Source organism: Balaenoptera acutorostrata, chromosome 17, assembly GCF_949987535.1.
Source record: "Balaenoptera acutorostrata chromosome 17, mBalAcu1.1, whole genome shotgun sequence".
Lineage (NCBI taxonomy): Eukaryota > Metazoa > Chordata > Mammalia > Artiodactyla > Balaenopteridae > Balaenoptera > Balaenoptera acutorostrata.
In genome coordinates, this window is record NC_080080.1 from 8183604 (window position 1) to 8207403 (window position 23800).

General features: G+C 53.7%; 1 protein-coding gene across 2 annotated transcripts in view; it reads left to right on the forward strand.

Annotated features, from left to right (window-relative positions):
• ST3GAL1 (ST3 beta-galactoside alpha-2,3-sialyltransferase 1) overlaps window positions 1-20170 on the forward strand; it is an 87805-nt gene extending 67635 nt beyond the window's left edge. For both annotated transcript variants that reach the window (XM_057532221.1, XM_007188906.2), the window contains 6 exons: window positions 3004-3912; window positions 9637-9833; window positions 10988-11167; window positions 12471-12516; window positions 13640-13759; window positions 15680-20170. In XM_057532221.1, the coding sequence (XP_057388204.1) occupies window positions 3601-3912; window positions 9637-9833; window positions 10988-11167; window positions 12471-12516; window positions 13640-13759; window positions 15680-15853 (1029 nt within the window). In that variant the 5' untranslated portion in view covers window positions 3004-3600 and the 3' untranslated portion in view covers window positions 15854-20170. The remainder of the gene's footprint in view (window positions 1-3003; window positions 3913-9636; window positions 9834-10987; window positions 11168-12470; window positions 12517-13639; window positions 13760-15679) is intronic.
• The last annotated feature ends 3630 nt before the right edge of the window (window positions 20171-23800 follow it).

Genomic DNA, 23800 nt, shown 5'->3' on the forward strand with positions numbered 1-23800 from the left:
TCACGGCTTCTGAGTCCCACACACCCTCGAACCCACCCGCATACATGCCACATACATGCTCCTCTCTGATCCAAGGACACCAGCCTCCTTTCTCCCAAAGGCACTGGGGCCTTGCAGATGCCTGGGAAGCTCCCACCTTAGAATCTTTCATGACGGGTCCCCCACCACCCAGCCCAGAGCCTGGCACAGCTCCGGGCCCCAGCAAATATGCAGCGAGTGAATCACGTGAATGGACAGATCTTGCTTGCTTAGTAGCCTCGAGAAGTGGGCAGAATCTGTGTTGTCAGCCCCATGTTCCTGTTGAAGGGATGGTTCCGAGAGGGTAGGTAACTTGTTCACAGTCACACAGCAAATGGGTCGTGCAACCTGATGAGAATCAGAATCTTCCGACTCTTAGTCTGTGCTTTCTTGCTCAGATCTCCACTCTGAGCTGGTGGCTCTTTCCCTTCATTCACCTCTGCATTCCTTTGTGCCATGTGTGTTCCCGGTTTCAGGGCCACGACAATGAGTGGGACTGAGTTTCTATCCTCCTGGAGCTCCCAGCTCAGGGAGGAGACAGATTAAGTACGCAGCACAGGCAGAGTGGAGCCAGGATGCTATGGATGCCAAGAGAGGCCCCTACTCAGGCCAGCAGTGGGCAGGCGTCCCTCCAGGATCAGTGCCAGCTGAGCCCTGAAGAATGAATCAGAGCCAGGTGGGGTGGGGTGGATTTTCCAGACGGTGGGGACAGTCTGGGTAGGTGCCCAGAGGCAGGAGCAACTGTGACCTGTGGGTCAGTCATGTTGCTTCAAGTTACAATCTGCTTTGCACAATAAAGGGGATTTATTCTCTCATGCCCCTGAAAAGTCACAGGGTGGGCTGCAGGGCTGGATTGACTGGGGATTCAACACTGTTCTCCTCTTCCAGTGAGCTAGCAAAATGTCCAGTGCGACCCTGACCTCACATCCAAACAGCAAACTGGCCAGAGCAAAAGAACGTTTCTTTCCCTACCAGTGCAAAAAGTCAGGAGTTTCACTCCAGATGAATTAGGCTACATATCCATCCCTGGACCAATTACTGCGGTAGGAGGGGTGGGAACCCTCTGCCTGCCAAGTTAAACCAGAGCCCGCCCTTGAGGATAAGCAGGTTAATCTAACTCAGATGACAGAGCTGGTGCTTGATGGAGAAGCAGGGGACAGCTGGAAGGGACAGCTCTGGACACCGTTAGGTTCTACATACAAGTCACGTTGTCACGACAAGTAGAAAGTGGAGCGGTAGGCAAGTGGAGAGACGTTGCCACCCAGGCTGAGGTGTTGAGGAAGCAGTGGAAGCAACACCTCTTGAGCCCTGGCTGTCTCCAGGAAGGCACTGTGGATTTAATCTGATTTTTGAGCTGCCCCTCTTTCTACCAAAAAGGTAATCAATCTCCCTTCCACTGTCGCTTTCCTGGAAAAAGTATATCCTGCTTGTTGATAGTCTACACGTTGAGGATGGGGAAGGAATTGATCAGACAAACAGAGATAGGAGCACATTCCAGGCAAGTACCAAAGGGAATCATGTTCAAGTGCAGAGGTGTGACCACAGCTGCACTCTGCAGAAGCCCGGAAAGTCAGTGAGGTGTGGGAACTTGCGTTACAAGCATTTGAGAAGTCCTGGTTTGCTTTCTTTGATTAAATAACTCCCAGCTTTCTCTGTATCCCTCCAACTATGGTCATCTGGAGCCCAGTTAACAGACAGGGTGTCCCGTCCAGGGCAGAGCTCCTGCCCCTGTTTCTGGTACCCTGGCCCCTCCAGGCGCATGGAGTGAGAGGGTTGTGGATCTGGATTCAGATCCTGCTTTTTACTTTCCCCATGACCTTGGGAAAGTCATTTAATCTCTTTGAATCTCCGTTTCTTCTTAGGACAACCTGGGAAACCCCCATCTAGCTGACGGTATACTTTGTCAGTCATCTGAGGAAATAGACATGTATGAATGCACCATCCTGTTTGCCTCTTAGTGGCTCATCCAAGAATATTCATTCGTACATTGAAAATGGAAAATGAAAGTTTAGCAGTTACTTAGTGAATACCAGAAACTCAGCATATAGCATTTAAAAAAATTAATTAATTAATTTTTGGCTGCATTGGGTCTTCGTTGCTGCACGCGGGCTTTCTCTAGTTGCGGCGAGCAGGGGCTACTCTTCGTTGTGGTGCACATGATTCTCATTGCGGTGGCTTCTCTTGCTGTGGAGCACGGGCTCTAGGCGTGCGAGCTTCAGTAGTTGTAGCACGTGGGCTCAGTAGTTGTGGCATGTGGGCTCTAGAGCGCAGGCTCAGTAGTTGTGGCGCACGGGCTTAGTTGGTCTGCGGCATGTGGGATCTTCCTGGACCAGGGCTCGAACCTGTGTCCCCTGCACTGGCAGGCAGATTCTCATCCACTGCGCCGCCAGGGAAGTCCCAGCATATAGCGTTTTGTCTTATCTTCATAACCATTCTGTAAGTGGAGCTATTATTATCCCACTTTACAGAAGGGAAAACTGAGGGCCACGAAGGTTGAATAACTTTCCCAAAGCCATACAACTGGTAAACCAGTACTTGAACCTGGGCCAGGTGGAAGCCAGGGCCACCCCCTAAGCATACCATTTTGGTTGTGGTTCAACTTTAGGATCTGAGAGAGAGAGAGTGAAGGAGAGAGAAAATAGCATGTACTTGGCAATCTCTATGTACCTGGCACTGTACGTGCATTATTAACTCATTTCACAAACTTAGGTCTGATTCTTAAATGTACTAGGTTCTGGATGCAGGAAAGATGGGTGGGCCACCTTCCATGTCTCTTAGCAACCTTGAAGAATAGGCGTTAACATCCCACCCCACTGTACACATGCACACGCTGAGGCTCAAAAGGGTAAAAAATTGTCCTTAGCCACCTGCCACATTGGCTTGACAACAGAACGGAAGATGATGGGAGGAAGTGGAGAGAGGGAAATGGTTTTTATAAAAAAGTAATAGAAGTTCATCCTGTTTTCTTCCTCCTTTTCTGTGCAGATGACAGACAACCCTCAGTGCCTTTGTCAAGCCGGCTGCTTCATCGCCCCATCTCTGGTGACAGCATGGGCAAGACCACGTTCTAATTAAGGATTGTCACACACCATCTTCTCTGGAGGGCGGTGACAAAGACAGCTTGCCCCTGTCCTGTACCACGACCCTTCCTTCGAGACCCTCACCTCCGAGGGACCCTGGACTGTCAACAAGGATTAATTACCCCTCAACCCCCCTGGATGGGAAAGGAAATCACTGTTATCAAGCTTCGATTAAAGCTTCATCAGGAGACATTATCGGCTGTTTAAGGATTGCTGACGAAGCAGGCCGCTTTATTTCCTGAAAAGACAAATTATATGCCAGCAGAGGCACCCCGCCACAAGTGGTCCACTTAGCCTTTGAGTATCACGGGTGATGTCGGGCACAGCCAGGTGGCCGTTGCCCAGCAGCAGTGGCCATAGGAGGCTTTGAGGCTCCCTGGGGGTCCCCGCCTTGCCTTGCAGTCGATCCTCCGTCTCTGGGATCTTTCTTGGAAGTTCCTCCTCAATTAGGCGTGATTTCCTCCAGCCCATCCCTGGGAGGCCCCCCATCAGGCAAGCAGAAATGGCGACCATGAGGAAAAGGACTCTCAAAGCGCTCACGTTCCTCATCCTCTTCATCTTCCTCACCTCCTTCTTCCTAAACTACTCCCACACCATGGTGGCCACCACGTGGTTCCCCAAGCAGATGGTCCTCGAGCTCTCGGAGAACTTCAGGAGGCTCGTGAATTACCCCCACAGGCCCTGCACCTGTGCCCGCTGCATCGGACAGCGTGGGGTGTCCGCCTGGTTCGATGAGAGGTTCAACCGGTCCCTGCAGCCGCTGCTGACGGCCAAGAACGCGCTCCTGGAGGAAGACACCTACAACTGGTGGCTGGTGAGAGCCGGGGCTGAGTGTGGGTCTGGGGGTGAGATGTGGGCGGCCCCCGGCTGCCAAACGCTCAGGCCCAAGTGTGCACCAGGGGCCCTGCCAGGCGCTTGGCAGGATTCAGAATACTGGTCATCCGTACGTTCGTTCGTTCATGGATTCAGCCTCTGTTATTGAGGATCTACTGTGTATATTATAAATCAGAGCAGAGGGTTCTGTAGCAGTTCCCTGTGTCTGCCGTAACAGGTGACCGCACGCTTGGTGGCTTACGGCAATGGAAACGCATTCTCTCGCGATTCCGGAGGCAGAAGCCTGAGCTCAAGGTGTCAGCGGGGTCGGTTTCTCCAGGTGCCTCATCTTGAATTCCTTAATTACATCTGCAAAGACCCCTTTTCCAAATAAAGTCTCATTCACAGGTTCCAGGGATTAGGACTTGGACATATCTGTTTAGGGGCCACTATTTAACCTACTCTGGGTATTGAGAAGCAAAAAAAAACCAGATCCTTATTCTCATGGAATTATATTCTGGCAGAGAGAGACAGATAAGAAACAAATAAACAAGATAGGCTCAGATAGAAGTGCTCGGAGGAGGAGCAAAGGGGTTTGGGATAGGGAGAAACTTGGGGCAGGGGCGTCTGTAAATGGGGTCATCGGGAAGGTCTCTGAGGAGCCAGGAATTGAGCTGAGACCCAAAGGCAGAGAGGGCGCCAGCCGTGGGAGGATCTGGGGAAAGTGCTGCCGGTCACAGCGACAGCGAGTGCAAGAGCCCTGGGGCAGCATCAGCTTGGTGTCTTGGAGGAGGAGGAGCTCTGTGTGGCTGTGAGTGGGGGAGGTCTGGGAGTTGGCAAGACCCACAGGGAGGAGTCTGGGGTTTGTTCTAAGTGCAACAGGAAACCACTGTAGAATTTTGATTAGGGGAGGTCCATGATCTAATCTAGTTGTTGAACGCAAAGTGGATTGAAGGGGAGTGAGAAATATCCATTCATTCAAGACTTACTGAGCATCTATTAGATGCCAATATATTGAGATGGAAAAAAACAGCCCTCCCTTTTTAGCTTGCAGGGATGGTTGGGAGCGAAGGGAAAACAGACAATCACAAGGCAGGTTGATAGGTGATAGGCACCCAGGGTCCCTGGTTTTGCTCCTGACTTTCTATATTTTATCAAGAGTGATTTTGAGGAAGCTCTTCATCTCAGATTCTCAGATTGAGGTAATAATAGTCACCTCACCAGGTTTCTCTATAGCACTGCAAACATTAGGTTTTAACATTTTTATTTATTTTTGCTGGTTTAACAGGCAAGGAAAAATGAATTTGCATTCTTTCAGCACGTATGAAGGCTGAATGTTTTCCCATGTGGCTCTTACGTTTCATCAAATTGTCCTCCCACGTCCCCACCCCAGCCCTTATGTGCAGTCCTTCTTTGCTGGAGTTTAGCCTCTTGGAAGGGATTTTGCAGGGGAGGAAGGAAGGGGAGAAGGTTCCTCACGAATAGAAATCAACAGAAAGGAGCAGGGCTTTAGAGCTTCTGGGTTCCTTGACAACACACAGACCACATGTTTTGAATAAAGAATCAGGACACCACATCTGACAAGCACTCCTGTCCCTCCAAACGGAGATAGAGAATATTGAAATAAAAACCACCCTGGGAATTCCAGGAGGCACCGTAGCTCTGCATAAAGGCCCCCAGACAGCCAGGACAGTCTCTGACAGATCCAGATTTAGGATCCCAAACACAGAGCCCCTGCCTTTAAAGTATGACGAGCCTGGTGGGAAATGCGCTGCACGATGCTTGGCTGGCAGGGAGCCCGCAGAAGGTGATTGATGCCAGGTGTCAGAGGGACTGGCCCTAGACACGCTCTTCCCCAGACCTACTCGGAGCCCTGGTCTGGATCAGACCCCTCGTGTCTGCTCCCTCTTCTCCTACTTTGTCTCTGGGACGAGGGGAAGGACTTGACTGAGGTCACTCAGCCATCCATACAGAGCCAGGCCTGGGACCCGGCCGCCCGCCCCAAGGCACCCTTGTTTTCCCATCCTCTTGCCCACCGCTGCTCCTCCAGACCCACATGGGAGGGAGGGCAGGCGTGGGGGAATCAGGAAGAAGCCTTCAGGAGCTGGAGGCTGACAGCTCAGGTGCCTTGGGTATCGCAAAGTCCCCCGTGTCCTGCAGCAGTGGGGTGTTGCTGGCTGTCTCAGCCTCTGCCTCCAGGCTCTGCCTTAAGACGTGATGCTTCCTCAGGGAGCCTCTGACAACCAGCAGCAGCGACTGCTTGAGCGCTGATCGTAGACAAAGAAATACACTGCTTGGAAACTAGTCAGGAAGAGTGAGAGGGGAGAGGGTGTCTTTGAACTTCTGCCCTTTCTCTCCTGCGTGCATGTCAGCAGCCCTCTGGGACTTTCGTTGTCATTTACAAAAGGCAGAGAAGTCAGAAAGTTCCTTCCCAAGGAAGACAGGGACATAGCGGTACTTGACCTGCCTCATCTACCCCAGCTGGTGAGTGGATGCTTTAGGGCTCTAATCCCCAGAAACACAGCTCGATTCCAGCCCGCTGCCCCCGATTTCTACTCAGCTCTGTACTCACCCCGTGGCCTAGATCTTTCCCTCTCTGGGCCTCAATCTCTGCTTCTGCCAATGAGGGTCTGAAACAGAGCCAAGTTTCCTGAAGTGTGAGCCGGTGGGGCAGCGTGATTCCTGGTGATACAGGGGCAGGGCCTTTAAGAGCATCGCATCACGCTCAGGGCGGAGGAAGTCATTCGGCTTTAATTCTCTTTCCATCTTTGAAGTTGCAAGGATTAAATGTCGCTCCTTGTTTCATGATGTGTCTCTTTAACACCTGCCCATCTTGGTTCTAGCAAAGGAGGGCGGCTTGCCTGGGCAAGCAACAGGATGGAGCTGGAATCGAACAAAGTGGTTCTGTTTTCGTCGTATTGGACACTTTCCTTTTTTTTGGACAGATTGTTTTACTTCTGCTAAGTAACTCTTGCTTTCCGCTTGTGGCAGAGATATGAGATTTCCTTTTAAAATAAACTTACTTTTTTTAAAGTGAATCGTTAAAGAGGGGTAAGTCAGTAGTAGGTGGACGGGACGACGTGATGCTGCACTCCCAGCATGGGTACCCTGCCGGCTGTGAGCCTTCAAACCCCCGGGGCCCCCGAGGCAAAGCAGGCACATGTGTCACATAGTAGGTGCTCAGTAAATATTGCTGAGCACTGGATTCAAGAATGCCATGTTGCTCCCTTAACCCAGCATACAGTGTCATGCTCCCCGAGGTAATGACATGGATGGAGGACACTCTCTGGTTCTGAGCGCATCTTCACATTGTCAGGGCTCTTCCTGGGTGGGGACCTCCGAGGAGGTCCCTGCCGGGCAGCTCGGCTGTGGTCCTCGATCCCAGGGGTTCTCAGAGTGTGGTCCCTACATAGCAGCAGCATTACCTGGGAGCCTGTGAGAAATGGCTCTGTTGCCCAGATGTCACACATTAGCCCAGGTGATCGTGTATTCAGGAGCCCGGAGCTGCCCCAGGAGATCCTATCAGAGCAGGTGTTTAATCTGGATATAGTTTTTGTCTTATTGTGGTAAAATATACATAACATAAGGTTTATCAACTGTTTATAAGTGTGCAATTCCATGGCATTAAATGCTTTCACGATGTTGGGTTACCATCACCACTACCCATACCTGGCACTTTCATCACCTCCAACAAAAGCCCCTTGTACCCATTAATAACCAGCCGCCTCACCACCCCTCTCATCCCTCAGGCAACCATCATTCTACATGCTAGAATTTGGCGATTCTAGTATCTCCTGTAAGTGGACTCGTACAATATGTGTCCTTCTGTGTCTGGCAAATAAGCCAGTGAAATAACACTTAGCATAAGTGTTTTCAAGATTCATCCATTGGGAGCATATATCAGAATGTCCCTTTTTTATAACTGAATGATATTCCATTGTCTGGATGTTCCACGTTTTGTTTATTCACATTCATCCGTCGATGGACACTTGGGTTGTTTCCACCTTTTGACTATTCTGAGTAATGCTGCAATGAACACGAGTGAACAAGTATGTGCTCATGACCCTGGTTTCAGTTCTTTTGTTTGTTTGTTTTTGCTTTTGTTTTGGCCTCACCTTGCGGTTTGTGGGACCTTAGTTCCCCGACCAGGGGTTAAACCTGGGCCCTCAGCGTGGAGTCCAAACCACTGGACTGCCAGGGAATTCCCTGATTTCAGTTCTTTTTAATACTTAGGAATGGAATTGCTGAGAAACCACCAAACAGTTTTCCACAGTGGCTGCACTAGTTTACATTCCCACCAGCAAAGCACGAATGTTCCAGATCCTCCACGTCCTCACCAACGCTTGCTATTTTCCCTTTTTCTTTTACTGTAACCAGTGATGTTTCTAAGTAGAAGTGTGTCTGTGGTCCTGATGTCATTGCCTGCGGCTTCCGCAGCATGTGAGTGTCTTAGGCTAGAGGAGATGCTAGGTGGTTTTATCTAGCGGACCATCCAGGTCTCCCGGTGTGCCTCTCCTTGGGGATGCTGATTCCTCCAGTGCCAGGTGGGGACCAGATGCCTGGGGATCTCCCTACACAATCCCCCCGTCACTGATCTCCTAGACAGTGGCCAAAGCAGCTGCTAGCCTCACCTTCCTCTCCCAGCCCCTCCCCTGTCCCTGGGGTTGGGAGTGACGGGTGGGACTCACCCCACAGCCACCTCCCCTTCCCCAAGCTCAGGGACTGGGCTTTCCAAAGGTCAAGGTTCCAGGGCTCTGAGGCAGGGGTGATGTTGTGGGAGAGACTTCAAGGGGGGTTTCTAAAAGCCTGGCTTCAAATCCTGCTTTGGATTCGGGACACGTGCTCAACCGACCTGGGCCCCAGAGCATCCTTTCTTGTCTGCCTTTGAAGTGACACGGCCCTGCGGCTTGGTGACACGGGCAGATGCGATGCTTCTTAGGAAATCTCTCCAGGTTTCACTCTGAGTGGGGGAGTAATGTGCATCAGCGAGTGGTCACCATGCAGCGTGGCCGAGCTCCCCCTGAGGCAGTGGACAGACGTGGTGTACAGAGAGGGGCTCAATAGGGCGACCCACTCGTCCCACTTTGAGCACTGAGAGTCCTGCTTCTAGGGAAACCCCTGGGCCAACCAGGTGGCTGGTCACCCTCAGGATAAACCCAGTGTTTGCCTCCGCCTGTGGGTCAGAGAGGTCCCAGGGCAGCTGACCTTGGGTGTGGGTGTGAAAACAATTTGTTAAGCAGACATTGGACTCCTTGATGCATCCGGTAAAGCGCTGATTCTTGATGCATCCGGCAAAGGGCTGATTCTTGGGTCTGGCTGGAGCTTGGTGGTCCTGGGGCTGCGGGAGCTGAGAGGCGGGAGGGTGAGGGGAGCAGAAGGAGGGGAGGCGGGCATGGAGGGTCACCCGACCCCTCTCCCATGTGCTTTACTCATACCAGCCAGTCGCATTGCGTCGAGGCCAGAGCTGTACCTCGCACATAGTAGGTGCTCAATAAAACTTTGTAGAATGAGTGAATGATCTCTTGCCTTCCCATCTCCCTGAGTGGCCCTTGGGCTCCTGGCAGGGGAGGTGGCTGTCTGAGCCGCCTGCACCTCCAGGTGCCCAGCAGAGAGAAGGGTACTCGGGAGGGGCTGGGTGACCAACCACAGGGGGCTCGGGGCCCAGCAGCGGGGGGCCAGAGGTAACACATCCCGGCTGACTGCGTCCTGCGTCCTCCGCCCACAGAGGCTCCAGCGGGAGAAGCAGCCCAGTAACTTGAACGACACCATCAAGGAGCTGTTCCAGGTGGTGCCCGGGAACGTGGACCCCCTGCTGGAGAAGAGTTTGGTGGGCTGCCGGCGCTGTGCTGTCGTGGGCAACTCTGGCAACCTGAGGGAGTCCTGGTACGGGCCTCAGATAGACAGTCACGACTTCGTGCTCAGGTGAGCGCCAGCCCCTCGCCCCCCAGGCCACCCCGCTGCCCCCGGGCCCCTGGAGCTGCAGGGGGCGTCGTGGCTCAGCATCAGGAGGTCAAGACCCCAGTCCAGATGTGCCCAGGCTTACCTGGGGACCCCGGGCCCCTCACTGCCCCCTCTGGGCCTCAGTTTCCCCATCTGCATTGCAGATGGACCAACAGGGCCTCTCTGGACGGAGAGAAAAACCATACACAGAGGTACCCAGGGGGCTGGGAGCTTGGCCTTGAGAGGCCTGGCCAGAGGGCAAGACTAACTTGAGGACTCTTGTTTAATCTTTAAAATCCATCCCTGTCTGGGAATTCCCTGGTGGTCCAGTGGTTAGGACCCGGCACTCTCACTGCCCAGGGGCCGGGGTTCGATCCCTAGTCTGGGAACTAAGATCCCACAAGTCGTGCAGCCAAAAAAATAAATAAAATAAAAGCCATCTCTGTTTTGCCATCTAGGCCATAACATAACTATGTACTTTTAATGTAAAATATGTTTCCCTGTCACCAAGTAAAATGGATATTCCAGGAAGATGCCCCACGTCTCTCCCGCATTTCTTGTCATCCCCACACCAGTCACCCGACCCAGGGGCACCAGTGACTCAGACGAGAAGCACAGGCACCTTCTAGAACCATCCCCTGTTTCTGTGGTCTCTGACTTTATGTCTTTACACTGCTCACCTGGCCTCGGGCAGCCTCAGTGTACCTGGTGTCCAGTGGGAATGTCCATGGTGAGGGGGAAAGAGTCAGGTTCAGGGTCAGACAGGCCCTGAGTTCAAGGCTACCTCTGGGTTACTCTGTGTCCTGGGATAAATTCTTTGCGCTCAGATTTCTTTGGCCATAAAAAGAGGACCATAAAGTATGTACTGGACACCGTCATCATTAAGGGTTAACGATGTGTGTCACTGGATCAGGACAGAGTAGGCCATCGATGGTGGCGATGGTCAGGCTCACTCGAGATCATAAATGAGAAAAAAGTAGCAAAAGCCTCTGAGCTGTGCCGCAGTTGCCCCCACTTTACAGATGAGGAAGTTGGGGCCCAGTGAAAGGGGCACAGCGCAGCCTCGCGGAGCTGAAGCTGACCCTCAGAATCGGTGGCCCAGTGTGATGCCTGTCCTTTCTCCCTCCCCCTCCCAGGATGAACAAGGCCCCCACGGCAGGGTTTGAGGCCGACGTGGGCAGCAAGACCACCCACCACCTCGTGTACCCCGAGAGCTTCCGGGAGCTGGCGGAGAACGTCAGCATGGTCCTGGTCCCCTTCAAGACCACCGACCTGCAGTGGGTGATCAGCGCTACCACCACGGGCACCATCTCCCAGTGAGTCCCCTCGGGGCGTCCAGATGAGGGTCACTGCTTGTCCCGCTACTGCCCCTTGCTGTGTGAGGGTCTCTGAGCCCCCCGCCATGCTGTTCCACCCCCTACAGCCATGCTCCTGCTGTTCCTCCCCCGGAACACCTCCCCTCCCCAGGCCTCCTCCTGGAGGGCAGAGCCCCAGTCCCCCGGCCGCCTCCAGACCCTCTGGCTCTTCTTGGTACCCCTCCTCCCATCACCCCGATGCACCCGGAGCTCCGGCCTTCCTGTTCCTCGCGACTTCCCGCTCCCCCGAATAGACCTCCCAGGTTTGCTTCCCCAGATACCCTGGAAGCCCCTCGGGAGAGGGAGCCCCGCTGGAAGGGACACAGCACGTGTTAGTTCTGACCCCGTCCTCATCTCTGGGCTGCTCCCCGTTGATGACAGCCTCCGCCCACCCCCGCTTCGCAAACCGTCAGAATGGCGCTGGCTGGGCTGGGGGGCGGGCGGGGAGACCGGGCGAGGAGCACGTCGGCTCCGGCGGCCTTGGGCACCGAGGCGCTCACATCTTCTGATTTGTTCCGGGCACTTGGCACGGGGCTCAGGGAATTCCCGCTAGTCCTTCTCATGACCTCCGTCCTCCAGGGAGACCCGGAGGCTTGGCCCCTACGCAGAGCCAGGCTCGCACCTGCCTGAAGAGAAGCGGCTTAGTGCCCAGATGGCCAAAAGCCTCCTTGTCTGAGGCCTGGTTAGGAAACCCGAGGGATTTGGGTGCGGGAAACCGGGGGGCTGTGCTCGGAGGAGGAGGGCAGTGAGGGAAGCGGGCTCAGGCAGGGGAGGAGCTGGACCAGCCAGGGCTCAGCTGCCGGCTCCTTCCTCCTGGTCCCACAGGCTGGAACGTGACTTGTAGCCGAGGTAGATGCAACGTGAGGCCAGGTGGCCAGGCACTTATACCGTCATCTTGGGGGCATGTGAAATCTTGCAGATGAAAAGGGGGCCATTGTGGGCCTATCAGCCAGCGTCCCAGAAGCGGGGGATGGGTGTTGTGGGCCCCTCCCCTCTCTGTGCGTCTTTGCTGTGTGCACGGCTTGGAGCAATCCCCCTTCTTAACCTTTCTGGGAGAAGGCGGCATAACGCAGCAGAAGGTCCTCAAATTAGCCACAATCGCCCTCTGGTGTCCATAATGGGCCACTGCGAGGAGGTGGGGTCCCTTGGGGAATGAGTGTGCTTTCCCGCTTGCCCCACCTGCCTCTCCAGCCCTGCCCCTACCAGCTGATGCCCAGGCCGCCAGCCCCCTCCCACATTAACCACCTGCCTTGTCCTCCCGCAGCACCTACGTTCCTGTCCCCATGAAGATCAAGGTGAAAAAGAATAAGGTGAGTCAAGGCTCAGGTGCCTTGTCCTCTGAGCTCAGCCTCGCTTTCAAGGCTCTGCGTGAGGACAGAGAGCACCGTCTCCCCGCTCTGCCAGCATCTGGCGGCGGAGAGCCACTGGGACCCTGGGCTGGTGGGGGTGGTGGCCCCCCCACTTAGAGAGTGGAGAGACGAACCCTGGAGAGGTTCCCTAAGCCTGGACCCTGGACCTGCAGCACCGCCCGGGAGCTTGTCACCAATGCAAATCCTCAGGCCACCCCAGATCTGCTGAATCAGAAACGCTGGGTTTTTTTCAAACCCCCCAGGGATGCTGGTGCTGTTCGAGAACCACTGCCCCACAGCATGAGCATCTCAAAGCCAGACCTCATCACCTGTCTCCATATCTGCATCTTCCCCAGTGGGCCCTGGAATGGGGTTGGCTAAGACATGGGCAAAGGGCAGAGGGATGAAGGAAATGAAGTGTCCACCGCACCAGACCTTTGCATACACTGTCATGTGTAGATGGAGAGATCAGGTTCAGAGAGGTCAGGTAACTTCCCCAGACACACAGCTAGTTCACTGTATGGCTGGAGCTGATGTCTTCCCGATGGTGGCTGTGTGACATTGAGCATGTCACTTAGCCTCTCTGAGCCTCGGTTTCCTCATCTGTAACATGAGGAGAGGGAGAGCTGGCATGTGGGGTCATTTTAGGGACTGGAGATCATTCAGGCCCATGTTAGGCAGAACGGGTGGCTCGGTGCCTTCCTGCAGCATGACAGGAGTGTCCTTGTCCCCAGCTCATGCTCTTCCCTGGAACCTTCTCCTGCAGCCTCATGTCCCACTCCTTGGCCTCATTTGATTGTAATTCAGATGTCACCTTGTCTGCAAGCCTTCTCACCCCAGTGCCTTATCTCCTACTCTGCTTTGTTTTCTCTCCATGGTCTCATCATTCTTTTCTAGCATCCTCTGTGTCTCCGTGATTTAGGTCACGGTCCGTCTTTTCCACTAGAACGTAACACCCCCACCCCGGTGCAGGGTTATGAGTTCCAGTCACAGCAGGGTCCCTTGAGGTTACAATAGCACGTGGCACCTAACACATGCCTGGTATCCTTCTCCAGACCCCTCACCGTGTCCTCCCCTCCCACAGATCCTGATTTACCACCCAGCCTTCATCAAGTACGTCTTCGACAGCTGGCTGCAGGGCCACGGGCGGTACCCATCCACCGGCATCCTCTCGGTCATCTTCTCACTGCACATCTGTGATGAGGTAGGACCCCCTCTCCCATGCCTGCCTGCGCCCCCCAGGGGGTCGGGGACCGAGGGCTCCTCATTCCGTGTTCTCAAGAGGGGCGGCGAGAGCGCCTGCAGTCAGGCAGCCCTCCATCCCCCCTCCCGGCCCCGGCATAGCCTGTCTCTTCTAGAAGCTCCGATCCTGTCTCTACGGTGGGGCTTGCACTGTCTCCCGCACAGGATGTTTTGGGGAGTGGCCGTGTTCTCTTGGTGTGTGAGGTCCCCAGGCAGAGCCTGGCCCAGTAGGTGGAAGCTCAGATCTGATCTGGGGGCGAAATAAGCATATCTTGCCCCCAGGAGCATATTATAATCGGGGGAGCTGTCTGGGGTTGTGGTTTCGATCTCAGTTGCTCACCAGAATCATCTGTGGAGCTAAATTCCAGCCCCCAGGCCACAGCCCAGCCCACTTCCACCAGAATTCCTGAGATTGGGAACCCGGCACCCAGGGGTTCCACTGTTCACCGAGGTTGAGAATCAGTGATTTTGCCAACCGTGTGTTTCCCATCGTGGACTCTCCTCTCCATCCGCCAGCCTGGGCCTGGGTTTCCATCAATGATCTGGGGTGCTCGCTGCCCCTGGACAGTGAAGCAGGATGGGGACCACAGTGCCCCCCGCTTCTTCCCTGGCCCTGGGTTCAGGCAGGGCACTCCGCTGTCCCTTCTTGTCACGTACGGCCCATCCCCGCCCTCGCCCCCTCAGGCTCATCATTGGACATCGCAGGGAGGAGGGGTCGAGGGGGTAGCAACGCCCACCCACCGTCTCTGCCTCAGTTGTTCTGCCACCATCTTCACCCGCCCTTCACCCCAGAAACCATACCTGCCTCTCATCTCCCCACCAAGCCCCTACCTCCAGCTGGCTGGTCACAGAGCCCGTGGGCCTCTGCCTCAGAAATGCTCCTCCCATCCCTTACCGTGTGCTCTGGGGCGGGCCCGTGTCCCTGCTGGCATTTTCGGAAAAGGCTGCACTTGCCACGGAGCTGTCTCCTGCCCCTGGTGGGTCCCCGCCCCTGAAAGCTGTCTGCCACTCTGCGGCCCACATAGCTTTCCCTCTCTCTGGAAGCCCCTCCTCCCGTCCCTTCCTGGTCACCTTCTACTCATTTTTCAAGACCCAGTTCAAGTGTCACTTGCTCGAAAGAGCTCTCTCTGCTCTCTCCGGCCTCCTGCCCCTCCGTCCTCAGTGCTGAGGGAGCCCCGGCGTTAGCCCCTGTCCCCCACGGGGGCTCGGTTGGTGCTTGTTATAGTTCAGGAGCGCCAAGGGCTGAGACCTGACTCCTGCCTCCCTGATTGCGCCAGCATCCGCCTGAACTCTGATGGATTTAATGCAGCACCTGGCACAGAATAAAAGTGCTCAGTAAAAGTTTGTCATGCGTAAGAAGCACCCCCCCCGTGCCCCACCCACCGAACAGTGAGGACCCCTGGACCAGATGGGTGTTAGCCCAATGGAAGACAAGGATCAGCTCCTACCGCCCACCTCACTGTGGTCATCACTCTTGGCCCCATTTTCCCTATGAAGAAAGTGAGGCTCAGAGAAGCGATTTGGCACTTGCAGGGTGTATCAGCAAGAGGTAGAGCTGGGATTTGGGGCAGGCCGCTGGGCTTCGAAGCCCTGCTCCTCAAGCCTTGGAGAAGAGGTTGTGCCTCCCCAGAGGTGGACCCAGCACCCTCAGGGCCACCCACAAGCAGTAGCCTCCCACTGTGCCTTCTGGCACTGGACTTGACTTTTACTCAACTTGCCTTTGCTTCCCAAGCCTCTGGGAGTTCCAGGCTCCTGGAGAGGGGTTTATGTGAATCCTTGGAAGTGGTGTTTACAGAGTCTGGGAGCGCCTGCAGGCTGTCTCTGTTAGAGGGTCCACCTGCAGCCCTGCTGTTCGGTTCTCACCTTTGCTTTGCCCCGGCAGGTGGACTTGTACGGCTTCGGGGCAGATGGCAAAGGTAACTGGCATCACTACTGGGAGAACAACCCGTCGGCGGGGGCTTTTCGAAAGACGGGGGTGCACGACGGGGACTTCGAGTCCAACGTGACGGCCACCTTGGCATCCATCCACAAAATCCGGATCTTTAAGGGAAGATGACGCTGTGAAGGGCTAAGGACAGATGCACCAGAGCGCACCTCTCCACATCCAGCCCCAGCTTCTCGCCGGAGCCATTGCGCTCTGGGAACTTGGAGGGCCAGCCTCAGGGGTGTGCCCAGGTGCCCCTCGCAGCCTCTTGCACCCCAACATTTGGCAGCATCTACTCAGCAAGGTTGCCGAGCCCTGCCGGGGCTGCAGAGCAAGTCTCAGAACCAGTCTGGGGTGGGGAGACCCCTCTCGCTGCTGTTCCGGGCTGGGGAAGGTGGGGAGAGGTCCAATCCGAAGATTCCCACATTCTAAAGAAGAGGATGGTCTCCTGGGGAGGACGCACAGAGACTCTCCTCTGCTGAGGGGTCCGGGGCCAACTCTCTGATTCTCGCTGGGAAGTTCCTGGGTGAGGATGACCCCCAGGACAGCCATGTGGGGCCTCCCTCACATGGTAGGACCACCCCACCTCCCCTTTCTGCCCAAAGCTCATTTATGGTGGCCAGGAAGGGCTCCTCACCCCAAAGATCTTCAGAGACTCTAAATATCCAGATGTCTCTTTCCCAAGCTGCTGTTCCCTTGAGTAATCCATCTTTGTGGTTATCATGATGGCTGAGAGCAGATCTGACTCCTTCCGTGTGCCTTTGTATTGGGGAGAGAGATGCATGCATTTGGCTGAAATGAGGCAAAAGCCCCGACTTGGGAAAGGGGACCGCAGCAGTGCACTCCCCTTACTCTGTAGCTGGGGACAGTTTTCTAGTTCCCTGAGCCAGCGTCTGAGTTGGAACAAAGCTCGGATGATACTTGGCTCCATCCAGAGGCCCATCAGCCATGGACTGTCCATTCTTATTTTCACAGACTGCTGGATTTGGTGCCCGTAACCTTCCAGAGCTGTGCAGGAGGCCGCCGCCAGCCAGCAGTTTCCCCCAGGGGTCTACGCTCTGGGCCAGATCCCTCCTGGCCACCTGTGTGGTGTCCTGGGGGTTGCAGGGTCATCCTAGGAACGTGACCATCAGAGGGGAGAAGTCATACCTCATCCTTCACGTCCCAGCTGCTCTTTCTTCCTCGTCAGCCTTCCTGATTATTTATTGTTTTGTTTTTAAAATTCAACTGACATCATCTGCACTTTGTGACTCAATTGCTCTCGCTTCAGCTGGCAGCTGTGGTATGGGCGCTCAAAGCCAGTTTTGTAGGAATCCTCAGACTTGGGGTACCGTAGTGTCTAGGGCTTGAGGGCTTGCTGGTGGGCAGATCCTGCGGTGTCAGGTTGGTAGGTTTGTAGAATGCTCTGTACCTCCTTCTCTCCCAGTCCTACCTTTCTTCTTTCTCATTATGGGCTTAGATTCAGTCTCAGGCTAGGAATCGCCGAACCCAGCGGCACTGTCTTGGGGCCGGGTGGGGAGTAGAGTCACAGGCGTAAAAGGACAGTGATTTTTGGCTCCAGTTGCTGACATTTAATCAAAACAAAACAAAACAAAAAATACCAGCCCGTTTTTTTCTGTCAAGAGCATTTCCTAAAAGGCCATGGATACTTTGAGGAGTTGTGACCATGTCCTGGTCTGGGAAGCCAGGGGGCCGCCTCCGCTTCTCCCTGCAGCCCTCTGGATAAGCCCTGCCCTCCCCAGCCTCACTTTCTCCCTCTGCAAATGGGGAGGGAGGAATTATGAAGGTCACGGACCACAGATGGCAACGGGCATTCACAAGCATCCCTAGAAGTCACACACCACGTTTTGTTTTTCCCCTGAGTCTCCGTATATGAGTATTTTTCTGGGGACAGGTTCCAGTTTTTATTCGATTCTCAAAGATTCAGGATCCAGAAAGTGTTTTTTAAAAGCTAACAAACAAAAACCTGTTCCAGCTTTAAAATTCTGCAAAATTGAAGACCCTCTTGACTGATAAAAGGCTTGTAAATTGCTGTGAGGTCATTATTCCGAACATAAATCCTCAGAGGCTAGAGCTCATGGGAGTACTTGACGTGAAGAATTCAGCAAATGTGTTGGTTGGCTGATTAATCCCAGGGACAAACCTTGCAGAAATGGACACTGGCGCAGGGAGCGGTGTGGGCTGACCCCTGAACTCTCTCTTCCCTTCTCCTGAAAGCCAAGTCTGTTCAGGATGATGCGGTCAGAGGGAGCGCTCAGCTTTCCTGGATGTGCTGAGACAGGTTCCCAGAGCAGACAGGTGTCCACAGCTGAGCTGCACGCCACCTGGGTCGGCCGCCTGGTCCCCACTCCACCTCTCCTTCCCACCAGGCTGTCCACTGTGAGATGCCTTTCAGCCCTTGGATCCCATTTTACAGATGAGAAAAGCAACGCCAGGGAAGGAAAGTGATTGCAAAAGTGAACCAATTGTGAAACAGATTTTGAGCCGAAATAGGGTGTTCTTGGCTCCACGCTATAACATCTAGAGGTGGGCTTTCCCAGCCAGGCTCATCCAGCCCCTCAAAGAACTGTAGTCGCTGTAGGTTTCGGACTACAAGCCTCTCACCACCGGGCTTGTCAGGCTGCCCGCGGTGGCCCGAGGCAAGCGGTAACCTCAGCCTTCTCACACCGTCCTTCCAGTGGAGGAGATAGCATCATGCTCTCCCAGAGCTGGGGCAGACATCATCTTATGGCTTCACAACGGCCACCTAACCGAATCCAGCCAGCCATTGTGGCCGGGATCAACGCACCATTGCCTTAAACCAGCGGGGCCCACGCCGGGGTGAAGGTGGCCGAGAACTGGACAAGGGTGTTTCCCACGGGGATTTGGCCATCAGTGGAGGACGAGAAGCACCCACACGGGGAGGCTCCTGCGTGAACGGTGTACGCAGTCGGGCTCCCCGGGGCTCCAGGATCCCAGCCCAGGGCTCTGTCCGCTCCGCGGGCAGAGAGCTCCTTGGAGACCAGCCCCGGGCACGAAGCAGAGGTGTCTCTGCCTGCAACCATCAATGCTGAGCCTGAAGCCGAAAGGCTGAACTGATGAGGGAGAGAGATGTCACCAACATCCCAGACATCTGACTCCCCCAGGGAGTAAGGAGGCTGCTTTCTCAGCTGGAGCAAAGCAGTGCCTGCAGCCACGCGACCCCTGGAGCCCCTGCTCTCACCCACCTGTAGGGGAACAAAGGAGGGTGGGTTTGTAGTAATCTGGGGAAGAGAAGAAAGTTCTTGAAATGATGCCTTTAAAACCCTGGCTTCATCAGGCATCATCCAGCAAACCACGTGGGCTGGGCTTAGTGGGAGAAGCCAGATCCAAGGAAATAGGACCTAAAAGAGAGAAGCCAGGTAAGAAGGGGGGGGGCAGGCGATTTTTGTCACGGGGAGTGGGGTGGGTTCAGGGACCTGATGGCATCCCAGGCTCTGCCGTGGCCAGAACGGCCAGCGAGAGGCCAATCCTACCTCGACGCAATCTGGGCCTCTGGATCAAAGGTGGAACAGAATCACAGAGAATATTTAGAACTGTGATGTTTGCTTAAACTGTTCTCTTCAAGGCAGCCTGAACCCAAAGGAAAAATGGAAAACTGAAAAGAGCTCACTCTCTCTCTCATGGTTGTGGTCGGAAATGCTTTCTCCAGGGAAGCCAAAGATGGCTGGACTCCAGCCACGTGCCATCAGGGACTGGCAACTGTCCTCGCTCTTCCAAAGAGTTCGGAGATGTCACTGTGTCCATCATGGACATCTGGTTTGCAGCAGACGTGGCCTCAGGCCACTGGCTGGTCATCCTCTCCTGGGGTCTGAGCTAACAAGTTTTGAGTCCTCCTCGGGGGCAGTCCACGACACCTCTGCAAAAAAAAGAAGAGGGTGTAGGAGGAACAGCGGGCCAGGCAAAACAGCATCACATAGTCTGTCCTTACCCAAAGCACTGCATTTCCTGCAAGCAGCCGGCCTCTGGCCTCCTGTTTCCCTCCCAGACCATCAGAGGTCCGTACTCATGTTGAACTTGACCCCATTGCTCAGCTTCTGAACTGCCATTGTCGCCCTCCTGCCCAACATCCTGGTCCAGGCATCAGCTTTAACCTGGGAGCCCTCACTGGGCCCCGGTAGGATGGACATGGGTGCACCATCACGTTAGCACTTAACTGAATTCATGTCAAAGCCAAAGTTCCCTGAGCACTTTTTCCTCTTTGCAATCTTGTTGGGTTGGTTAGTGGTGTTTTAAAATCTGCTTTCTTTGCCCCCCTTTGCCTCACTCCCATGTTTTGCAGCTAAGTGTTTGTTCATCTGGATGCTTTTTGAATGAAGTTGGCAAGAGTCTGCCTTCCTCAGCCTCTGCTCTGTTTCTTATTTTTAATTTATTGTTGAACATTTCCAATGATCCGAATCAAAGTGAATAAAAAAGAGCTATTTTATTGTTTGGGTGTGTCTGTCGTTTTTCTGTGAGGGCTGTACCTTGGTGCTGTCTCTTGAGGTTTCCACTCAGGAGATGTTTTCAGTCCTAAAAAGATGCCTCCTGTGTTAGTGTCTGCCCTGAACCAAGTGCCCAGATGTTCAGAACATGGAGAGATGGCCTCTCCTCAGATGCAGCCGTGCCTTCTCCCTGCTGTGTGACTGTGGTAAAGTTGCCCAACCTCTCTGAACCTCAGGTGCCTCATCTGTCCAGTGGGGACCACTCTACGGGCCAGCAGAGGGAGTGTGAAATGAAGAATAGATGCATCGTAGGAGGCTGGAGGAGACACAAGCCCGCTGCTCCAAGCGTTTGCTGAATGAAATAGCCCAATGTGGGCAGAGTTTGTGTCCATCCTTCCCAAAGAAGGCTCGTCCATGAATGGATGCAAGTCTGATCCAGAGTTGGCACAAACTGCCCAATTTTTAAAATAGATCCAACCATCCACTACCAGGACTCTGTAAAGTTGGTGTAAATAACACTACTTCCCAATTTGCGTGGCACTTTACCATTTGCACAACACCTCCCTAGGCACGATCTTGAACTCTCTCAGCAGCTCTGCAGAGCTGGTGAATGGGTGCAGGCAGTTGAGGCCAGAGGTAAAGTTCAAGCCAAGCTTTCCCTCTCCAGATCTGGGGCTCCCTGTTCTCTGCAGTGACACCTCCCGAGTCACTTGAGAAGTTTGTCTGTGGTGACTTTCTGAAGGCAGCCCCTGGAGGCAGGACGGTGCAGAGATTAACACAGGCGCCCAGGAGTCAGGCTGCCTGGGGTCCTACTTATTAGCTGTGTGAGTGTGAGCGAGTTACTTAACCTCTCTGCATATTTCCTTATGGATAAAGTTGGGGTGATGAAGTACCTCCCATACAAAGAGGCGTTGAGGGTTAAGTGAGTTATACCATACCTGGGACCTGCTCTCATCAATTGTTAACTGGCTTCCTGACCCTTCACTCCATCAGAGACCCATTTACCCCAAATTTATTCCTAGTTGGTATCACATTAGAGCTGCAATGTGGACAAGTGGCCACGAGGTGCCGACACCTGGACCCCAGCCCCACTGGATGAGCTCGGCCAGGCAGGAACTCATCGCTCCACGGAGCCCCCAGCAGGGAAAGGAATCAGCCAGGGCCCTCCACAGGGAGCCCCGAGGATCTAAAGGCACTTCTTTGCGACCCTTCAGCCACCCGCCAGAGACAAGCCAAAGCCAGCCTGCTCTGCACCACACGACCCTTCCCACAAACTCAGGTCCCCCAGGATTTGGTTGTGGGAACCCTGGGGAAGTCCACCCAGCAACACCCCTCAGGCTGCTGCAAACATGCACTTGATTGTTCAACAAAGAGCTAATGGAATTTAAAAAAAAAAAAAAAACAGAACAAAATTTTGTCATTTACTACAACATGGATGGATATGGAGGGCATTAAGTGAAATAAGTCAGACAGAAAAACAAATACTGCATGATATCACTTACATGTGGAATCTAAAATATACAAAAACTAGTAATAACAAAAAAGAAACAGACTCACAGACACAGAGAACAAACCAGTGGTTACGGGCTGGGATGGGGGGCAGCAATGTGGAGGGCACGGGGTGGGAGGAGGGAGGTACAAACTACTGGATGTAAGATAGACTCAAGGGTGTACTGTACAACACGGGGAATATAGACAATATTTTGTAATAACTGTAAATGGAAAGTAACCTTTAAAAATTGTATAAAAATTATTTTAAAATTAAAAAAATAAGAAGTTAGTTAAATTTTTAGAAATAGATAAAAAACCAACCAAAAAAAGTTTCTAATTTCTTTTTACTTTCTACCATAAGGATCTTTACACATACACAAAGATTGAAAGGAGAGAGTATATGATCCCAGGTGTCAGATTCAACGATCCTCAGTGTTTTCCACATACGCCCTCTCATTTTTTCTTTTCCTTTCTTTTTCATCATCATTTTTTGTATCCAGCTGTGTTTAGGGATCTGCTTCAGATGTCACTTTGCCCCTGTGCATGAGTGAGTAGGTCTCTCGGAGCGTGCCTGTCCCATCTGCCGGAGCGTCACCCACCAAGTAGGGGTGTCCCCAGGCCCTCTGACGCCCTGTCCTCCAAATGCCTTTGGAAGGTGGTTTATTTACACCAGGATTCACTAAAGTCATGTCACCAGAGGTCTATCCCTTCCTAAGCAAGGAGGTCATGTGAGGTCCAGGATGCTGTGCTTCTAAGGGCCTGAGAAGAAACACCGCCACTGATTCGTGGGTCCCTCTGTACCCACTGGGGAAGGGCCAGCTTCTCCTTCGCTTCTGCTTCGTTCACTGAGTCAACACCCACCAAACACCTCTGGGGCTCAGGTACTAACCAGCCCTACTTCATCAATATCCATCTGTGGGATGATGATAATGATGCATTTTTCCCCTCTCCCCCCCGCCCCGCCCCCAATGCCCACCACTGGGTCTGTCCAAACTCTGGAGCCCTGAAGAGCAAGACGATGCCCCTTCCACATGCCAGAGTCACAGCTCTTTGGTCATCTTCAGCTGAAGCATCAGGGCCTCATGGAATCAGCAAATTCCAGGTAACCTGCTTCTCAGAGATGCTAGGCACCTCGCCACACCTTTTATCTGTGGTCACGTGGAAGAATTCAGAGACTGGTTACACTCAACTCCAGTCCCGCTGCTACGGACTGAATTGTGTCCCCAAAATCCATATGTTGAAGCCTTCACCCCCAGTGTGATGGTATTTAGAAATGAAGCCTTTGGGAGATGATTAGGTTTAGATGAGGCCTCATAATGGGATTAGTGCCCTTATAAGAAGATACATAGTGAGAAGGCAGCTCAGCAAAACCAGATCCCAGCTGGGCTCTGGGAAGCACGTCCCTCCCCCAATCTCTCCCCCATCTCCAGATCTCCACGTGGCTCACTGCTCAGGCTGTCCTGGCTGCTGCAATCAGGGATAGAAAAGTCAGTTCAATTGGATGAGATAAGCAAAAGGGAACTGAATATTTTGCTCCAGTTCTAAGCCGCACTCTCCAATGCAGCTTGACCTGAAGTACAATTAGCATTTGATTTTGACTGGCTCCTGAAGCAATCTCGCCATGAGCCCAGAGCTCAGGACAGTAAGGTGGGCTTGAGGCCCTAAGGCCCCAGCCATTTGGAATCAGAGACCTGGACCTTGTCAGGCTATGGACCTTGGAGGCCGTGGATCTGGATGGAAGCCTGCAGGCCAAGGGCACAAGTTGGTAGAAACTCACATCACCAATTTGCAGTCTGCCGCGGCTGAGGGAAAGTAGGCAGCAAGACGGTGGGTACCAGTGATGGGGAAAGGGAAAGTGTTGCACCCAGATGGCACACGCTGCAAAGGAAGGTTTGGGGAGTGGGTGTGTGTGATGTCCAGAAACATCAGTGCGGCCAGCGGAGACACGGCCCTCACCCTGGACACTGCTGCTGAGAGCTGGACGTGAGTGGCCATAGGCTGGGGTGGCAGTCGTGTCCACAGGACCCTCCAGGCACGTCTCACAAGACAGGGCAACGAGCTACCACCCTCTTTTCAGGGCCAGGCATCCCCTGGATGCCAAACGCCCAGCACACTTCCTGGCTTGCGCAAGACCTCTGCAAAGGGT